At 41.6% G+C, this 18,657-nt stretch overlaps 1 protein-coding gene across 4 annotated transcripts in view; it reads left to right on the plus strand.

The window, feature by feature from the left end:
* Positions 1-18,053, plus strand: part of AKT1 (AKT serine/threonine kinase 1) — a 73,940-nt gene extending 55,887 nt beyond the window's left edge. For all 4 annotated transcript variants that reach the window (XM_065684109.1, XM_065684108.1, XM_065684111.1 and 1 more), the window contains exons 11-14: positions 3,811-4,025; positions 10,644-10,731; positions 15,623-15,725; positions 16,412-18,053. In XM_065684109.1, coding sequence (XP_065540181.1) covers positions 3,811-4,025; positions 10,644-10,731; positions 15,623-15,725; positions 16,412-16,491 — 486 coding nt within the window. In that variant the 3' untranslated portion in view covers positions 16,492-18,053. The remainder of the gene's footprint in view (positions 1-3,810; positions 4,026-10,643; positions 10,732-15,622; positions 15,726-16,411) is intronic.
* Positions 18,054-18,657: the final 604 nt, after the last annotated feature.

Here is an 18,657-nt window from a genome sequence, read left to right on the forward strand (position 1 = left end):
CAACACGTTTTAAGAACAGGACAGACCAAGTTTTTTCACAGCATTTAGTATGGTACGCAGTAGAAGCGTGGACTGTTTTGTGACTGTAAGAGCATGAGATATTTCTCAGTCTTAATTTAAACTTTTTGGTTTCAGAGGAAATCTATCCAAGCAGAGGATCTCAGTTCCCAAACCTCATGTTTTGGGGATTTTTTGTACAATTTTTTTTTCTAAGTGTAAAACACAAACATGTGTTTTCAACTTTCATTCTGGAAATACTCTTCCTGAGAGCTGTGCAACACAGGTGGTGTTATAGCTGTGAGTTAGTTACGAGAAGATCAAAAGGGAAGTTGTGTGATAGAGGATATATGTATATATGGTATTTTTCAGGCAGACTCTGGTTTTCTCTGCCCACGCTCTGAACTGTCTGGAAGCCGACTCACTGCATTAGGAGGGCATGGAACCTGAGCTAACCTCATGTGCCTCACAGGAAGGGCTGGTTGCCTCGAAGGGGTGCTTTGCTACCCGTGGCGTTAAGACTTCCATCCAGCTTGGAGCACAGGCAGAAGCAAGTCTTGGGGTGCTGGCAGATTATGTATTGTTTTCACAGCCAGCATGTAGCCTTTCTCTGAGGTGGGAGACTTGGGCATTGCAAACCTTTCTTTAGTGAGCTATGCAGAAGTATAAAGTATGGAAAGCTAAAGTGAATGAGGAGGAGGAGCATTCCTACTGGAAGCTGATGTCTTTGCTGATCAGCCTTTGCTGATCTCCGCTTGAAAGCAATGGCAGTGTGCTTTTGGTTTTTGTTTGTTCTTTTTTCTTAACTGCCAGCTGCTTTCAAGGGCTTCCAGTCTCTGTAATAATGAAGAATGTGGGCACCTGTCAAAGTAGCTTGCATCAAGGAGGTGGAGCCAGTCTCATGATAGCTGCCAGCTCTCCATGGATCACCAGAAGTCTTCAGTGAATCTAAATTGGGGTCCATGCACCACGATTTGAGATTTACTGATGCAGGGAGTAATTAGCAGCACGACAGAATGTTTATTATTCATAAACATGGCTTTTATATTGGCTTCTTTCTTAAAAGCAGTTGCTGAACTTAAGTTTTTCATCAAGGATTTTATGAGGAGACTAAAAATATTGCTTTGGTTTTGTTTCTTCCTAACTGGGAATGTGGGGATTCCCTGTGCAGGAATTGTGTTGTCCTCTCTGTTATAGTATTTGCTGCTATTTTTCTCTTGGAAAAAAAAGTTGGTTCAGCCAAAGCCCTGAAGGACAGATCCTTTTGATTAACCCAGTTCTCTCCCTTACTTGCAAATCCCATCTGTGAGTTGGAGTGTTAAACTCTGGAGGCTTTTGTCATCTGGTTGATAGCATGCAAAAAATCTGGAAACTGTGTGTGAGTGATATTCGTGCATTTAGGGTCACACATCCTTAAAGCAGGGTCTTGATCTTCTTGTCTGCATATGTAACTCGATTCTGGCATAGCAGCGTGTCTGTACAGTTGTTACATCGTTGGTTTTAGGTTCATACTGGAATCTCGTGCATGGATGACAGTGACTGAACCATGTCAACTTTGATGTGTCAGATGCATCAATGGCTGTGATGTTTACAGCTGTTCTTCCTTCTCTTTCAAATTCCATCTCACAGCAGTGTAGAGCTGCTCGTTAGGAAATGGTGATCCTATAATGTAAGTGAAATGACCTTGTTACTTTACTGCCCCCCAGCTATTCTGCGTGTGGTAGTAAATCATGAATGAGTGCAATACCTGTTTTGTTACGGTGTATTTTTCATACTAAAACCATTGCTGTGTTTTGTGCAACATGTGTAAAACTCACTAACACGAGCGTATGCTGGTTGTGATAAAGAGATCTGGAGAAATATGCCTTTTACGTCCTGTTTAGAATTAACAGAGGTGAAGGCAAAAGTCGTAGTTAGTAATCTAGATTGTAATTCAAAGTATTAATGCACTTTCTGTAGTAAAATTCGAATTATTTGCTGCATTTCAAAAGCAACTGTAGAATTTATTACCCACACAGCAAAGGCCTTTGTGTTTCTCTTTCAATCTCTCCTATTGCATCTCTTGCAGCAGTTTAAAAAATAAAAACCAAAATTGGAGGCCTGTGACTGTCTTATTTTCAGAATCCCAAGTGTAGGGGAGTGTGAACAGGAAGCGCTCATTGAATGGGGTGACTCAGAGAGCCGTAACTGCGTTGTCACACAGTATCTCCTGTGAGCTGCAGGGCTGCAATGCCTCGGGAAGGACAGGGCTGGCTCCTGGAATCCTGTCCGGCCGGCAGCTGTGTCAGCCGTATACATATACAGGGCAGCTGCACAGCCAGCTGTCGTTTAGTGTGAATCATACGGCAGGGGATGCTGTAAATAGACTAATGTGGGGTAATCTAATACCTGGCAGCCTTTTGATTTTACTGCAGGCCCTTTCCCTCTTTCAGATAATTAAGGGGAATAATTAGTGAATAGAGAGAGGCAGAGTGCAAACAGTTGTTACATGGAGTGTCTTGATGCCTCTTTTTTGTGTGCAAAACACCTTTAGCAAGGTTTTGAAGAGGTTCTAATCCTGCTTTTATTAAACTTGCCTCAACTTAATTTGGCTCTTTCACCCTTTTAATTTTGAGTGTAAAGTATTCTGAATTGTAGCGGTGTAAAGCTTATGCTGACACCATGCAACAAGAAGACCAGATGGTGGTGCAGTCGTTACTTGTGCTCTTTACAAGAGTAAGCAGTTCACTGCAAACCCATGAAAAGAGTAAAGATGACAACTAAAACCTGAGGACAGGGTCTGGAATATGAGACTCTTGGTGTCAGCTACAGACAACTGCACAGGAGACACAAAGTCTAGAGAAGTCCTCTAACATCTACTCCATAAGCCGCAAAACATTCACTTCAGCAACCTGCAGTGCGGAAGATCAGAAATGCACTGTGACAGGGATTCTCCCAAGCAAGCAGGAGAGATGGAGGACACTGCTGGGGTCTCAAGTCCCTGCACCAGCTGTGGCTTTGTTAGGTTAAAGTATCAAGGGAAAAATGAACTGGGTTGGACTTCTGCTGTTACCCTGGAGAAGTCCACCCCAGTGACAGATCTGGGGTTTGCAGCCCTCTAAGCAGAGGCAGGAGTGTTAGAGCTAGCGAGTAAGTACCTTTGGAGGGGCGGTAAAGGGAAGGAGGAGAAACATTTCCAGACAATTTGACTGCTGCTTTATGGCCTTACAGTCAGTCAAATGTAAGGGCTGGTGTTCTGGCTCTTAGTGTTTAATGTTGACTAGTCATTCAGTGTTTGTAGGTGGTCTCTCATGATGTGCAGAGCCACCATTTGGGAGGTGCATGTTGATACGAAGATGATGGGGATGTTTGGCTTGTTGCTTGTGAAGTAACAGGTTGACGGTCTTCTCTCTTCTCCCTGCACTGGCTTCTTGGTAGGTTCGGGTTTTTCTAGAATACTCGATCCCATTTGGAACAGTTTGTGATGAATAAGTGAGAATTTAACAGCTGGCTCTGTAAGGTGAGAACAGTTCTCAGCCTTTGGGGCTTTCGAAAGTTGTACTTACCATGACCATAATGTGAGGGAGGGTGGGAGGAAGAAGAGAAGGAAGCTGCCATAATGTACCCGCTGCTGCCTTTTTCCCCTTCTGCTCACCTAGTGCAGTGAACATGGATGCCAGTTCTTTTCAAATGGATCTTCTGCAAATACTCCGCTGGTAGATTTGGCTGTGACATGAAAAGATGAACTTCGTGGAGTAAATTTTCCCTCTTAAGCTCTGTGTTCATGCCTGATTTGAGAATGTCTTCTAAAGTCTTTTCCTTACATTTCTGCAGGTGCTGGAAGATAATGACTATGGTCGTGCAGTGGACTGGTGGGGTTTAGGAGTTGTGATGTATGAAATGATGTGTGGCCGGCTCCCTTTCTACAATCAGGACCACGAAAAGCTCTTTGAACTCATCCTTATGGAGGAGATTAGATTTCCACGCACTTTGTCACCTGAAGCAAAATCTCTCTTGTCAGGTTTGCTGAAGAAAGATCCTAAGCAAAGGTGAGACTTTTGCAACTTTTAAGCATTCATGGCCTCAGAAATACGAGGGAAAAAAAAAAAAGAGCAGAAAATGTAAAGGCTTCACAAGTTAATGATTGTGCTTTGCAGAGGTGTGGCTGCGAAAGGGAACTGTTCAAGACAGGTGACTTAAAAGTGACTGGTTTTGTGCCACCATATGAAATGCCCATATCATCATTGTTGAAAAACAGCTGCAAGTGGTACTGCACAAAGGGCTGTTGCATGTACACATGTGCCAGCTTTGGTTTCTTTAAAGTTGAAGAAGGTATTTCTACAAGAACTGTAGTTTTGTTTCTAATCCATTCAAAGCGATCATCTGCCAAGATGCGGCAAGTGGACCTGTTTCTGGTTTAACTTCTGACATGAGCTGACAACATGAATAGCGACATGGAGCAGCCTTGATAATCAGAAGTGTGAACTTCAAAATGTAGTGGCTGCCATTAACTCAAACTATAGCCTGGGACTAAGCAAATTAACCTTGTCTCTGGTTATAATGCATCCAATGTGTCTTGTGGATCATAAGCTGCTCTCCACTGAATGCTTTCACCTTCTGTCCTAATTGAGGCTGCTGTCCATTTTCTGAGGTTCTGTTTAAATCTGTGCTACTAGTGATCTAGCATACTGCTTTGGACAGTAGGTGGTGGTATCTGAACCATGTTTGTGGTGGAGTTTGTACCATGCTTAATCTACTTATCCCTTTTCCCCTGTACTTTTTTTGTTTGTTGTGGGGCAGGTTTCCTGCTATGCTGTGTTATTTAAAAAGTAACCTTTGATTTAAAAACATGAAAAAAACCCAACAAAACAACAACCAAAACCTCCAAGCCCTTAATGGCTAAATAAAACAAGATCCAAAAAGGATGTTGACCTTCACACAAAGATAAACATCAGTTTTAAAACCTGCCATCCTGTCAATCCAGACTTTTTTAAAACAAGTAATGTTGTGACGCTGCCTATGATCTCCTGTCCTGAAACTTCCGCTGTAGATGGGCCCCATGTAGGAAATCTTTCATGTGAGGTGCAAGCAGAGTATTCCGGTTTTCTTTCTGATGTTTGTTTAGTCTGTATGTATGTGTGCGTGCACATAGCAGGAAAATGTTTTTTGCCAGTATATGTATACTTGTAGCAGGGATTTGTCATCGCTGTAGGCTATTTCCATCACTGTTTTTGATGGAAAACCCTGTGGAGATGTCTTGTAATGCAAATCCACAATTTGTACTACCAGAGGTCTCAACTTGGTGATGACATGGGGAACCAGGAACAGCTGTAGTCAGGAACGTGGCTGGTATTGTGCTAGGTGGCAACAGCTGCACACCCCTCCTGAACCCAGTGCCTGCAAGGGGATCTCCAGGAGTAGGTGGTGTAATTGATTAGCAGCCCCCCAGGCACTATGCTCTGCGAGCAAACGTGGCTGCAGCCCCTGCCAAAAGGATTCCAGTCCAGGAAAGCACTGGGTTAAGTACAGTTGTGACCCTTCTGTAGCTTATTCAGGTGGAACCTTTCAATCACTAGAAACAAAAGCAGCACCTGCTGTAATTTGTTCTTAAAGGAGCATCTCTGATGACCAAAAATGCAGTTTGTTTACAAAGAATGCCCACTTGTTTCTAGTTACAAGGTTTTCCCAATGCCAATAATTACTCCACAATGTGCTCACTTTATATAGCCACTTCTTCATGTGTATCTTCTGCAGGCTTGGAACCTGCAATGCTCTGATCTTTTGGACAGACGATTTTTCATGCTGCTGATAGAGATAACTATAGACTGTAGACAAGCTTGCACACATGCCTGGAGCTTGCTAATTACACTGATGCTTCCCAAGCTTTTTGGATCCTGGACCATTCTTAAATACTGTTTTTTCACCAAGCACTCTTCACCCAAGTTTTTAACAGAAGTTGAAGTTGTGCAAATCCCCTACACTTCATGGTGTTTCAGGCAATACAGAGAACTGAGCTGGGAGCCCAAGGGGTAGAAGTCCTGTGTCCTGGCCTAGTACTTTCATGTTCTTTTTACCGTGTGATCTGTGTGCTGGGGTGGTGTCCTGGGTTCAGCTGTAACAGTTGTTTTTCTCCTTAGTAGCTGGTGCAGTGCTGTGTTTTGACTTTAGCCTGAGAACAATATTGATAACACAGTTGTTTTCAGTTGTTGCTAAGTAATGCTTACTCTGATCAAGGACTTTTCAGTCTCTAATGCTCTACCAGTGAGGAAGGGGCACAAGAAGCCAGGATGAAGTAGAGACAGAACACCTGACCCAAACTATCCAAACGGGTATTCCATACCAGAGCATGTCATGCCCAGTACATATACTGGGAGGAGTTACCCAGAAGGCCTAGATCGCTGCTCAGGTCGGGCTGGTTATCAGTTGCAGGTGGTGAGCAATTACACTGTGCATCACTTGTGTTTGCTTTCTTTCCCTTTTCAACTTTTATATTCTCTCCCCTTGTTATTTCCCTTGTCATTATTATTATTGGTGGTAGTAGTAGTAGTTTTATATTATACCTTAGTTAGTGGACTGTTCCTATCTCAACCCTTGATTCTCTTCCCCATCCCTCCTGGCATGGGGGAAGAGGGAGGGGAAGAAGGTGGGGAGTGAGTGGCTGCATGGCTCTGAGTTACCGGCTGGGCTTAAACCACAACAGATGGGTGCCTGGCATACTTGGTAGTTGAGTCATAGGGGGTTCATGGAGCTATATTGAAGAAAACCCAGCCAGATAGCTACAAAAATCCATTGAGTGAAAAGTTAAATAACGTGCAGTAGTCTGGTTGACATTAGCCCGCTGATGATGCTTTGGGGAGCCACTGTGTAATTCAACAGAAATCCTCTCTTCCACAAAGCCCAGTGGTGGACCGAAGTTGGTGTCATCGTAACATTGTCTGTGGCAGAATTGACAGCATTTAGTAACTGCTGATGAACTTCAGAGTGGGACAGAGGAAACAGCGAAAACCGAGAAAAAAAATGAAAATGGGAGATGTCCTTTCCTGTAAAACCCTCAAAAAACCCCTACCAACAACAAAAGGTTGATATAATGCAGTTCAGTGATGTGGATATTTTAAGTTAAATGTCAAGGAGCTAGGAAACTGTGACCTGCATCAGTGGATAAATCACCTATTGTAACTGAGCTGGTTATATAGAAGCAGTCTTAGCATCTGCCTTTAGTAATGCCAGTTCAGTCTCAGACTCACAGGAATATGGGGAAAATGTGAAGAACAGTGAATTGCATTCTGCTTTTAATCATGATGTTTCCTAAATTCGGTCATATAAAACCCATTTTGTAAGAGAAAAGGAATTTTGAAGTTTCTTTTGGGATTGATAGAAGTTTATTAATCGTGTAATGTGAGCCCTAATTTCCCTAAGAAGGAAAAAAATCTGTTCCGTAAATATTTCCTGTTCACGTGACCTAAAATTCTCCTTTGTTGCTTTTGTGCCATGCATCAAATGGAAGGAGGCAGTCAACATTTTTTCGCACAAAAAGCAGCATATCTTTTAACTTTTCTTATTCTTTTGGCTGCAGATGCTCAAGAGTATCAGGGTCAATCAAGCTTTTACCTGTATGAAGACCAAACTCCCTGTCTTTTTAAGTTGTGAAAGGAGGTGATTTGTAGTTACAGTGTATGTCTGCTTGTGATGCTCTGCTATGGGAAGGGTAGATGGCTTGATGTTCTCACCTCTCGGGTGAGAACAGTGCACGTGTGAATTTGTAAACAACAGAAATCTGTCACCTAAAAGTGTGACAGTCTCTTCAGATTTGGCCCACAGTCAGTGTCTGTGTTGTGGCTCCTAATATGGTGAAGCACAACCTTATGAATGGGATTATTTGGCAGGGCAGAGAGAAAGTGGTGCTGCCCACTCTCCTCCGCTGGGGCCTGGCTGTCCTTGCTGTAGAAGCTTTTTAACTGTAAAACTAGGAGCTTGTGGGTTTCTTCTTAAAGAGCTGGGAATGGACTTGGGTGCTGAGCACTGTTTACTTTTAAATGGAGAAGCAGAGAAACAGTATCTTTCCTGTGATCCACTCACTGCAATCTTCTGGCCTCTGATAGCAATACTTCTGCTGCTGAATGTGTGTTTATATGCTGTATTTATATTTTAATATAGATATAAAAATACAGTACATAGACTTTTTAAAGATATTTGCACATGATCTCTCTGTGGATTCATAGCTGATTGCCTGTAGTTTGTGGAGTCCTATTGATACTACTTTGGGTTCTGTCTGTAGACTTAAATGAACAGAATTTAACCTGATTGTATAAAAATCTTTTCAAGAACTTTCATTCCTGATGTCTTTTTTTTTCAGCATGTCCTTAGGAAGGCAGAGCTGCTGCTCATTCAGCTCTCAGTGGTGCTTACCTGTGATTTTTGCATTAGGTGCTGATTTAATTTTGTTCTCTTTGAGAGGATCCTTTCATAATTCTGCAAGGAAAGAGTGTATGTTGGAATAAGTCCATATCCAAACTATGAGGTTTCTGTCATTTCCCCACTCATTTTGAATAGATTTGTTTAATAGTATAGATTTTTAAAAAGTAAGTAAAACATCTGGAGTTTTTCTTGGCATTTTCCTGAGTATGTGTTTGCCCTTCATGGAACAAGGGCTCCCATTAGCTAACATATTCTCCAAAACACTCATGCATGGCTGCAGCCACCCAGCCTTCCAGGATGCTTCTGCAAAACACAGTTCGGGTTCTTCCTAGCTTGTAGTCACTCCTGAATTTCTGTGCAGAAGGGGCAGTGTGTTGGTACCTGTGGATAAGAGGATTGACTTCTTCCTCTTCTTCACTGGCAATCATCATCTGCACTGGGGAAGCAACAGGGAGCCTGGTAGAGATTTGGCAAAGCGTCTAGGTCTGTGTGGAACCACCTGAGAGATGATTACTCACAGAGTCTGTCTCTGTTCCCAGGCTGCCCTGGAGTTTGTTTCTGTTCCAGGCTGCTCTGCAGCTGTATAATGTGCTGCCAGGCAGATGGGAGAGCTATTGTCTGGCTTGGTTTGGCCTGTGGGGCTCTAGAGTAAACTTAGGCTTGGTCTTAAAGCTTACCTGGGGAAGGAGAGCATCACCCAACACTTTGCTAGTGTAAGACTGGGGGACACGTTCCCTGTACTACTGCACATTTCACAAAGGAATGTGAAGAAGCAGCCCCCTTAAGTTGCTGTGCAAGCTTGGGTTCTGAACTGCCAGGCACCTCTGCTTCTTGGTCTCTCTGGTGTACCTGTGGCCTCTGTCAGCTTGTGTTCTCTGAAGATGGTGCTTGGGCACGGCTGAGAGGGTTGAATGCACCAGGATCCATTCCCAGACAGCAGTTTGGACAAGGTGTCACTGAATTTGACTCCCTTGCATGAAATGATTGCCTGACATTTTCTCAGTAGGGTTGTGCCTTCAAGCTACATCCCAGAGCACGCAGTGCAGTCTGAGGCTGTAAAAATACCATTTCAGTGGGCTTTAGCACAGCCATCATGCTACCTTTGACATTTTGAATCAAACCCCTCCCCTCTGTTCCCAAATAATTATGTATTAGGGCAGCAGGGTTACCACATGTGGCCTGGAGGAGAGTCAGGGCCAGCTGTTGTGCAGCACGGATGAGGTCTGACCAGGCAGCTTGGCTTCCGGTCCAAAGAACTGTCCTTGGCCCTCTTTCTGTAGCAGTATAGCTCTTGCCTTGGTCACAGAAAGCAATTGTTCCAAGCTCTTAAAACAGGGATAATATCTCAGTTTGTCAGTGGCACCAAGAAGCAGGGAACAGGCAGATACTAGAGGTCAGCCTGGATGAACATGGTGGCACCTCTTACACTTAAAATCCTGAGCGTCTGCTTAACCTTGTTACCTGAAGTAAGCCTGCTGCTGATTATTTAGTATGTGTGGTGTTTTTATCAGTGCGTGCCTTTGCTTGCAGATGTGGTTCAATCTTCTAGAGAACATTTTAACCTCCACAGGAAAATTTAAGTGTCTGTTAGCTCAAGACTGCAACTAAACTGATTGCATCTATAAGCTGTGTGGACAGTTTTATTTTGGAATGAAAGCGCTTTATCTTGATAAACCTTAAGTCAATAAAACACCCTTTGTGCTTTCGTGAAGCCAGGGAGGAGGAAAGATTTGCATACAACACGATATTATCACTGCAGTTGTCAACTGTTTAATGGAAATTTAAATCAGGTTGCATAAATCAGTTTGTCTTAAAAATCCTTGCCTCTCTTACACTTCAAATTCAGTTTTACTGCTGGCATCACTCTGCTCTAGAAAATTGTGAGAGGTTGTCACTTGTTAATTTAGAGAGAAGAGTGTGTGGCTCAGACCTTTTATTTGCAGGATCTGCTGTGCTCCCTAGGACAGCATCATTCCTGAAGGGCAGGTCTTTGGAATTGCGATTTTATGGGTTTTTTTCCCTTTGTTTAAGAGAGACCTTTATTCTGTGTGTTAGCATGTTTTCAGATCTTTGAGTGGAACCGCGTCGAAGCCTAAAATAGACTCTCCTGAAGCCCTTGCACACAAATATGAAGCAAAGGCTTCCAAATCTATTATATAAACTCAGAATTTCTTTGCCTACTGTTCAGTAAAAATTGCATGAGGAAAAATAACTGTACTCAAACATCTAATTACTTATTTTGCCCCAAACAGGTTAGGTGGCGGTCCGGATGATGCCAAGGAGATTATGCAGCACAAATTCTTTGCTGGCATTGTGTGGCAAGATGTATACGAGAAAAAGGTACTTTTACAACTGCTCTCCTACAGTGTATTGTAGCTGTGGATACACTGAACGTTTCACATCTTGTTCTCCTTTCTTAAGATACACGCAAGCCCTCCATGGAAGAGGTTTGCAGGTGTTTTTAGGAAGTCTAAATTGTTTCATGTTTCTTAAAATACTGTAGTTGGTTTGCTTTTGAACCAAAGCTGCTCTTCCACAGTGAGAGGTGTATCTCAATGAGATCCTCATTTCTGTGACTGAAGAATTGCTTCCAGTCAAAATTGCTTACAAACTGAGGCAGTATATAAGCTTTTAAAATGGCTTTCCCTGTGAATTCGTGTTGTCATTCCTTGCCATCAACTGATGTATCCCTTGTGAGCCCAGGAGTTAATTGTTGATTCCTAAGAACCTGAAGGAAAACTTGTTAGAAGCAGTAGTGAGAGAGAGATGGGCTGTTTGTTCTCCTTTGCATTTTTCCAGTCGTCAGTGATAAAATTAGACTGAATAGGCAAGTAGAGAGCAATGAGGGCTCTTACGTAAATCCAGGGGTAATTTTTTCCCAACACCCCCGCCAGGGTGTTAGACCCCGTTAGACTAGGCTGCTCAAAGCCCTTTCCAGCCTGGCCTTGAGCACTTCCAGGAATGGAACAGCCACAGCTTCTCTGGGCAACCTGTTCCAATGTCTCAGCACCCTCACAATAAAGAACCTCTTCCCAGTATGTGATCTGCATCTACCCTCTTTCAGTAAAGCAGTTCCCCCTTGTGCTATCCCTACATGCCTTCGTAAAAAGCCCCTCTCCAGCTTTCTTGTTGGCCCCCTTAGGTATGGAAAGGCTGTTACAAAGTCTCCCCAAAGCCTTCTCTTCTTCAGGCTGAACAACCCCAGCTGTCTTAGCCTGTCTGCATAGGAGAGGTGCTCCAGCCCTCTAATCATCTTCATGGCCCTCTTCTGGACTCACTCCAACTATTGTCCTCGCAAATTTGATTCTCATCACCCATATTTTCCGTTACGTTTTTGTGAAATTAAGCAAACTATAACGTGGGTCTGGGGGTTAAAGGCTCCCATCTACCAGTGCCACATGATCTCACTCAATCCCAGCCTTTCCTGATTTCATTCCTTCCTCCTGCAGCCCCTCATGATACCAGATCTCATTTGATGTCTAAATACAGTTTGGTTCTTCCTCCAGTTGGTTAAATCAGGTAAAAAACTTAGCAGAAACAGAATTTTAATCCTTTGGATTACTAATGCAGTGATCTATTAGCAATGTTTGCATTAAGAAAATAGAGTGTAACACTGTTGGTTCCTGTATGGTAGTGGGAGAACTGTCCAGCGCCTGTATGCAATTACAAAGCGTGCTCTGTTTCTTTCTCTGCTTTCACTTCCTCACAGGTTTGTGTGACTAAAAGGAACTGAAAAATCAGAAGTTTTTGTGCCTTGAAAGTGTAGATGGAGTTCAGACCTCTGTCCTTTCAAAGCACCCCTTGAGAGAGAGCTGCATGCAGTCACGAGGGCAGGAGGGATTTGCAAGGACTTTATTCAGTGTAACCTAAAAAGTAAATCCAAATTACTTTTCTAAACAGAAAGGTATCTCCCATTTTCACCCAGCTGAGTACTTGAGGATTTGCTACTTTTTTGCAGTTTTAGGTAAAAAGTTGATAATGGCTCAAATGTCTTAAGTGAAGTTATTTGCTCTTTGATGGTAGTGCTGGTTACCTGAATGGAGGCGAAATCACACAGGCTGGAAGCAATTTATTTAGTCATAGAACTGAGAAAGCCTTCATACATTTTCCTGCAATAGCACTGACTCAAGCTGTTGTGGAAACTACCAGGAAACTCCAAATGTTACGTATTTTTTGAGAAAGCAGTGTGCTGAGACTTATTCTGACCCTGGCATATCCAGGGAGGCCAGACTCTGGGTTTGCTTCTATCCCACTAGCATGTACATCTGAAATAGGTATGCTGTGCAAATGAAGAGATTCCAAAAAGGCTGTGAGTAATTGCTGCCTATGTTCTGGGTGGTCCGTAGAGGATCTTACAGCATTTACCTGAAATGCAGTCTCACGGATAAAGGCTGAATTTTGTCAGCTGCCTAGAGGTGTTTGTGTGCTAAGCTTGGTTACCCACTGTCTCCAGATAATGGTGAATGCATTTATGAATGTAGGCTTGGGGTGATAGGGAGAATGCTTACTTTGTAGTTAAGCTTTTTGGAAACATAACTTTGCTTTGAATTATAAGGAGTTTTGAATAACTGGGGTTGTCCTAAGAATTTATTCATATAGACTAAGAAATATTCATTAGACTTTCCTGGAAGAGGGTTATTTGTCTCTGGTGCAAAGAAAGGTGCATTTTAATTTACAGTATTTTGCCCACCCACAAGCAAAACTTACACAATGAGGTTTTAATCACGTCTCTTTTTCTGGCCTTTCTTGTCTCAAACCAACATAAGCCTGCGGGTATCATGCTGGTCTGCAGCAGTGGGAGGCTACAGGTGGCACCTCTCTGCTAGTTGAACTGCAGAGCTATTGCAGTGACAGCTTCTCAGTAAAGCAACATCTTTGCTTGGTAGAGCCAGTGTTAGAGCTTTCTGTGGCTTCCCCTCTGTTTCTAGCTTAATGTTCTGAATTTGACGGTGAGGGGTAAAAAAAAAAAGTCTTGTGTGTGCATCATAATCTGTCTCAAATTGCTTTTCACAGATACTGAAATAGAAAGGAAAATGATACAGGCAGCGCTAGCCCATTACATGTGTTCTGACTTAGGATTGCTGCTCCAAGTCATTCTGATGTGTGTAGTTCAGGTGTGTGCTGCAGTGCCCAAGTCTAAATCACTCTGTGCTGTGCACAGCAAGCCAGAGCAAGCGGGAACATTGTGAGTGCCAGAACCACCATTAGCTTAAAAGGACAGACAGAACTTCACACACACATGCACGCACAACTACTCAAAGGCAAACCAGGGTTGGCTTCACGGAGTAGGCAGAAAACAGCTGTAAGGAGAAAGAGAAGAGAGTTGAAATGTGAAATAAGGAATACTCATCCTTAACAGGGTTTTTACATATAGTATGTTTGTGTGACTTGATTGGGAATAATGTTATTACCATTATAATGTAAAGCATTCCCTCTCCAGTAGCTTCAGGAGGAGTGTAAAGCTTAAGAGTAACAAGTGATTTTGGGATATCCTCTTCCCATTTTAAAATCAGGGTGTTAAGACAACTTCTGAATACTTGTGGCTTTTTGATAGGAATATTTGCCAGGCTCCTTTAAGCCATTCTTGGGCACAGGGGATCATTAGTAATTGAAAAAAAACCCAACAACTATATACTATAATTGTGTTTTCTTAAGGTATATAAACATTCTGTTTATTATTATTTTTTAAAGATTGATTTTAAACAGCAAATGTTGTTTCATAGTTGGAAATACATGTGTATGTGTATGTGTAGATTACATTTCTTAAAGTTTTTACATGGAAAATGAAGGAGTTTCATTGCATTGTTGTGTGTAAGACAGGACAACACTCTGTTGGGTGGTCTCGAAACCAATCAGAAAGATGATTCTGGTGACAGGGAGCTCGAAGCTAGTGCTTTTCTTACTTACCATCTTGTCAAGCAAATGATTCTTCAGATCTAAGCAGGAGGAAAGGTTAGGATGGGAAAGAAGTGTTTTGTACATTCAAGCTTTATTGGTGTTTTCCAGGCAGTGATTTCTGTCAGGGTCGTTACTGTTTCTGTAGAAGCAGAAGTGCAAGTCTGGGGGTCACTGCTTACTTCCAGCTGGAGCAATTTACCATTTACCTTGATGAACCTTTCCCTGCAGTTCCAGGTTGGAAGCAGTATACTTTCTCAGTCACACTTCTAAGTTGTTGCCTGGTGTGGCTGTGTGATATTAAAAGATGGCCATGCTTAACCCCAGCGGTGGGCGAACTTAAGCCCAGTGCTGAGCTATACACGTGTCCTCTGTGGGAGGGCAAAGAACAGTGTTTACATTCTGTTTCTAGCACACTGTGCAGCGGGGAGGTGAGCGAGGTCTGAATCCCTGCTCCGTTGCCCTCCAAAATTGTATGTGTTCCAACTCTATGCAGCTGTATGCAGCCAGCTCCGCCACCCGCTTTCCAGGCGCGCTCCTCCTCCAGCCCCAGTCAAGCAGCTCCACTCCATCTGGAGTTCCTCTTGCCAGAGCTAGCCTAGGTACACATGGATGATTTCTAGCCTGTCTGCCCAAGGGAGTGTCAAGAATAAAAACCAAACAGTGCGACTTGTGGTGTAACTGGAGGAGGATGTTCATTGCTAAGTGTGCTTGGTTTTTTATAAGCACTCCAGTTTTTCTAAGTTCAGAGTGGGTATCAGAGTGCTTTTGGGGACCAGGAGTATAAAAGCTTAATGTCACTCTTGCCTTGTCCTCAGTTCGCCTGGGTTGGTCAGTCGTACAGCACAGTTGCAGTCCGAGCTGCATGGGCTCAGTAATGCTGTAGCTGAGATTTTTTTTTGTGACTGTTACAACCTTTGTGGTGACATGCAAGTCCAGCTGATCAGTTTGGTATCACTGAACATCTTTATTACTCTTTTCATCCTTCTTGAGCATAATTCTGACTAGATGCAGTTGATGATAATTTCTATGTAATTAGGTGGGGAACCAGTATATAATATTAAACATTTGTAAGGGTGTTATTTATTAGGATGAAGTAACGCTAGGGTTCTAGGCTTTTCTTCATGCAACTAAATACTAGAGTCAAAATGCCTCCAATGCCCGTAAGTAGGAAGTGCACACATTTTTTTTACGGTGTATGGTTCCTTCTTTATGAACTGGTGTTTTTTAAACTTATTTCAGGAACGTAGGAAAAGGCACTGTAGCTTGTTTCTACCTGTTTCAAACTACTGCAAGAACCTGTGAATGGATGGTATTTTTTTAATTCTTTTCACAGCTTGTACCTCCATTTAAGCCACAAGTTACATCTGAAACAGATACGAGATACTTTGATGAAGAATTTACAGCACAGATGATAACAATCACTCCTCCTGACCAAGGTAAAGTTTTCCCAAATGTTTCCCACTGTATTCTCCAGACCACCAAAAATCATATGCTGTAATGTCACCTTAAGGTTACTCTTCAGACCGTGTGAAAGAGCATTAGTTTAAACTTGCATCTGACCAAGAAGTTGGTAAATTGATGTGAAACTTTCCACGTGTCTTTTCAGTTGGGAAATGAAAAATCTCTTTTAGAAGACAGTGACATTATTTGTACCGCTGTCTTTTCCAAATCTGCACATTCCCATTGCAAAACAATTCTTTTCACAAATTTCGCACGTGTACATCTGCACATGCACTGTGTCTATGCAAGCAGTCAATTGGATATGGACCAATGTCCATATTGAATCAAAGTACCCTTTATTTTCATGGCAACCGAGCATGTTTCATGCTCTGAAGTAGAAATTACTGGAAATTCAGATAACTGAATATGGATTTAAGTAATGCAGCTCCTAGCAGTTCTGAATGCACATCCAAATAACTGTTTATGTACAACCACCAGGATCTTCTCTGATGCCCCTATTCAGTGGGATGAGATTTAAGACTTCCTGTTTCTTTGTCCTTTCAAGTTATGAAAGAAAAAGACAGTGAAATTTTCAGAAATACCTTTACCGTGCATTATCTTACTCTTTGTTTCCTTAAAATAGAGAGAAGGTAGCAAATGTTGTCTCCTCTTCATTTTTCAGATGACAGCATGGATTGTGTAGATAATGAGAGAAGACCTCATTTTCCTCAGTTCTCCTATTCAGCCAGTGGAACCGCTTAATGTTTTGCAATGTTTTCCCATTCAGAAACAAAACAGACTGCATTTTGGGGACCGTACTTCAATGGACACTAGAGAACTTTCTATATTATCTGAATTACAAACTGTGTTTGTATTACGATTTAGATGAATTTGTAGGAAGCCTCACAGATTCTGTATTTAAAACAATTCTTTGATGCATTTTTTGAGAAGGAAAACAAATCCATTCTTAAAGTATTACGTCAAGGCTTTTATGCTGAATGACTATAGGTTTTTAAGAATATACACCAAAACTGTTTACTTTAGAAATAATTAAGGTATTCAACATATCAACAACTCTGACCAGAAAATCCCCTTGCTTTATTTATTTCATACAGTTCATTATCTAAATATAGAATCTGCACTCTGAACAATTAGATTTATATAGGAAGATATAAGACTTTAGTAGCTAGTGCAATAATATAAGCAACAAAGTGAACAAACTCTGGAGGGTTAAGGTTCAAACTCATTTTGGACAGCAGTGAAAATGTCATCCAACTCCAGAAAACCAACTTTAGGAACAGCATTAATGGCCTCAGTGAGGTAAATCAAAAAGCAAAAGTTATTTTTGTTATAACATCTGCTACAAGACATTACATATCAAACTGAATCCAGTGGAATTGCCACGTAGTACAGCTGAGTATTCCATTCTAGACAGTGCGTTTATTCCATTTGCATAGTGTTTAGGAATACTTTGTAGGATTGGCTTCTCAGATCCTAGAAAACACTTGATTTACCAATATAATATGAAATGCAACAATGCAAAATCACCCACTTTCACAACTGTATAAAAATGCCACCCAGGTCTCAGTGAGAAATCATCTTAACCAGTGAGTCAGCCAGGCAAAAGGACATTTTGGCACTGAAGTAATGACTTGTTGCCGCTTTTTTTTTTGTTTTTATTTTTTTTTTTTTAATGAAAAGATATATGAATATATATAAACACTTAATGAATTTTTGCATCATGCCAGATCATTTCTTCTTTCTTGAGTGTGCATTAAAGGTATCAGACGACAGTTCATGGTGCCTTCTCACTCTTGAAGATTCACTTTAACAGTGTTTCCCATGTATAAGAAAAAAACTAGGTTGAAACTTCATATGTGTTTGAATAATAATGGTGTTCAAAAAGTGACTTTTTTTTTTTGTTTTGTTTTTCATTTTTAATCTTAGTGGAAAATTCCCCACACCCTATTTTTGTTGTATCATGTTTCTTTGTAATTTTCATAAAAGCAGTCTTACTCTGCCTCTGCTGTGAATGAATTTATTCCATTGTAGGTTGTGTTCTCTTAACTTGCCTTTTCTTTTTCATTCTCTTGCCTGTATAAAAATGATGACATGTACTGCAGTTAACTAGCGTTTAATTTTTTTACCTGAAAGGGAGTATGTTATGAAACACCTCGCTTCCCCTTTCCATCAGAAACTGCTGTGTTTGCACAGAGAGCCCATCACCTTGACTCTTTTTTTTTTTAGTAACATTCAACTCTAGTATTTTTACTCATGATATGAAAGTTTCCCTCCAAATACTTAAATAAAAATTGCTTTAACAAGTTAGGTTCTTATTTCTTGTGGTAGGAGCCTTCTGAATCTGTAGAAATGCAAGAACTGCTCCGGTTTCTTGAGTTTGATGTGCCTGTCACTGAGGGATTTTTTTGAGGGATTTAGGCTTTTCTGCCCCTCCTCAGCTGTTTCATCTCTGTGCTGATCATTATGCAAAGATGATTTTGGAAAATGTTTGTTAAAAGAAATACAGCCTGTACCAGAAGTAGTTTTGTCTTGAGGTGAATGAGGACAGGCCTCATTTTGCTGCCCCCTGATGCCAGTGAGATTGTGTTACTGAGGCCTTAATCTTTAAAGGTATTTCTATTCCAGTCATTTGGGCCAGTGTACAATATATAATACTGTGCTTCCTTTCTACGGACTAGTATGAATTGATTCTAGGAGGTAGTTATACAAGGCTGGAATATCTGTTTTTGAACAAGAATACAGAGAAGGATAGAAAAGTGCCCAAGAACAACTGCAGTGTGCTTCAAACTAAGCACAGATGTTGCAACACTTCTAAGCCGTTAAACATCCAAAACATTTTTTTGGTTCATGGGATATTCTGTAATTCCCAGTACAATTTACTGCACATTTATGCAAGGAGGGAAGGTG

Source organism: Lathamus discolor, chromosome 6 (assembly GCF_037157495.1).
Source record: "Lathamus discolor isolate bLatDis1 chromosome 6, bLatDis1.hap1, whole genome shotgun sequence".
Taxonomy (NCBI): Eukaryota; Metazoa; Chordata; class Aves; order Psittaciformes; family Psittacidae; genus Lathamus; species Lathamus discolor.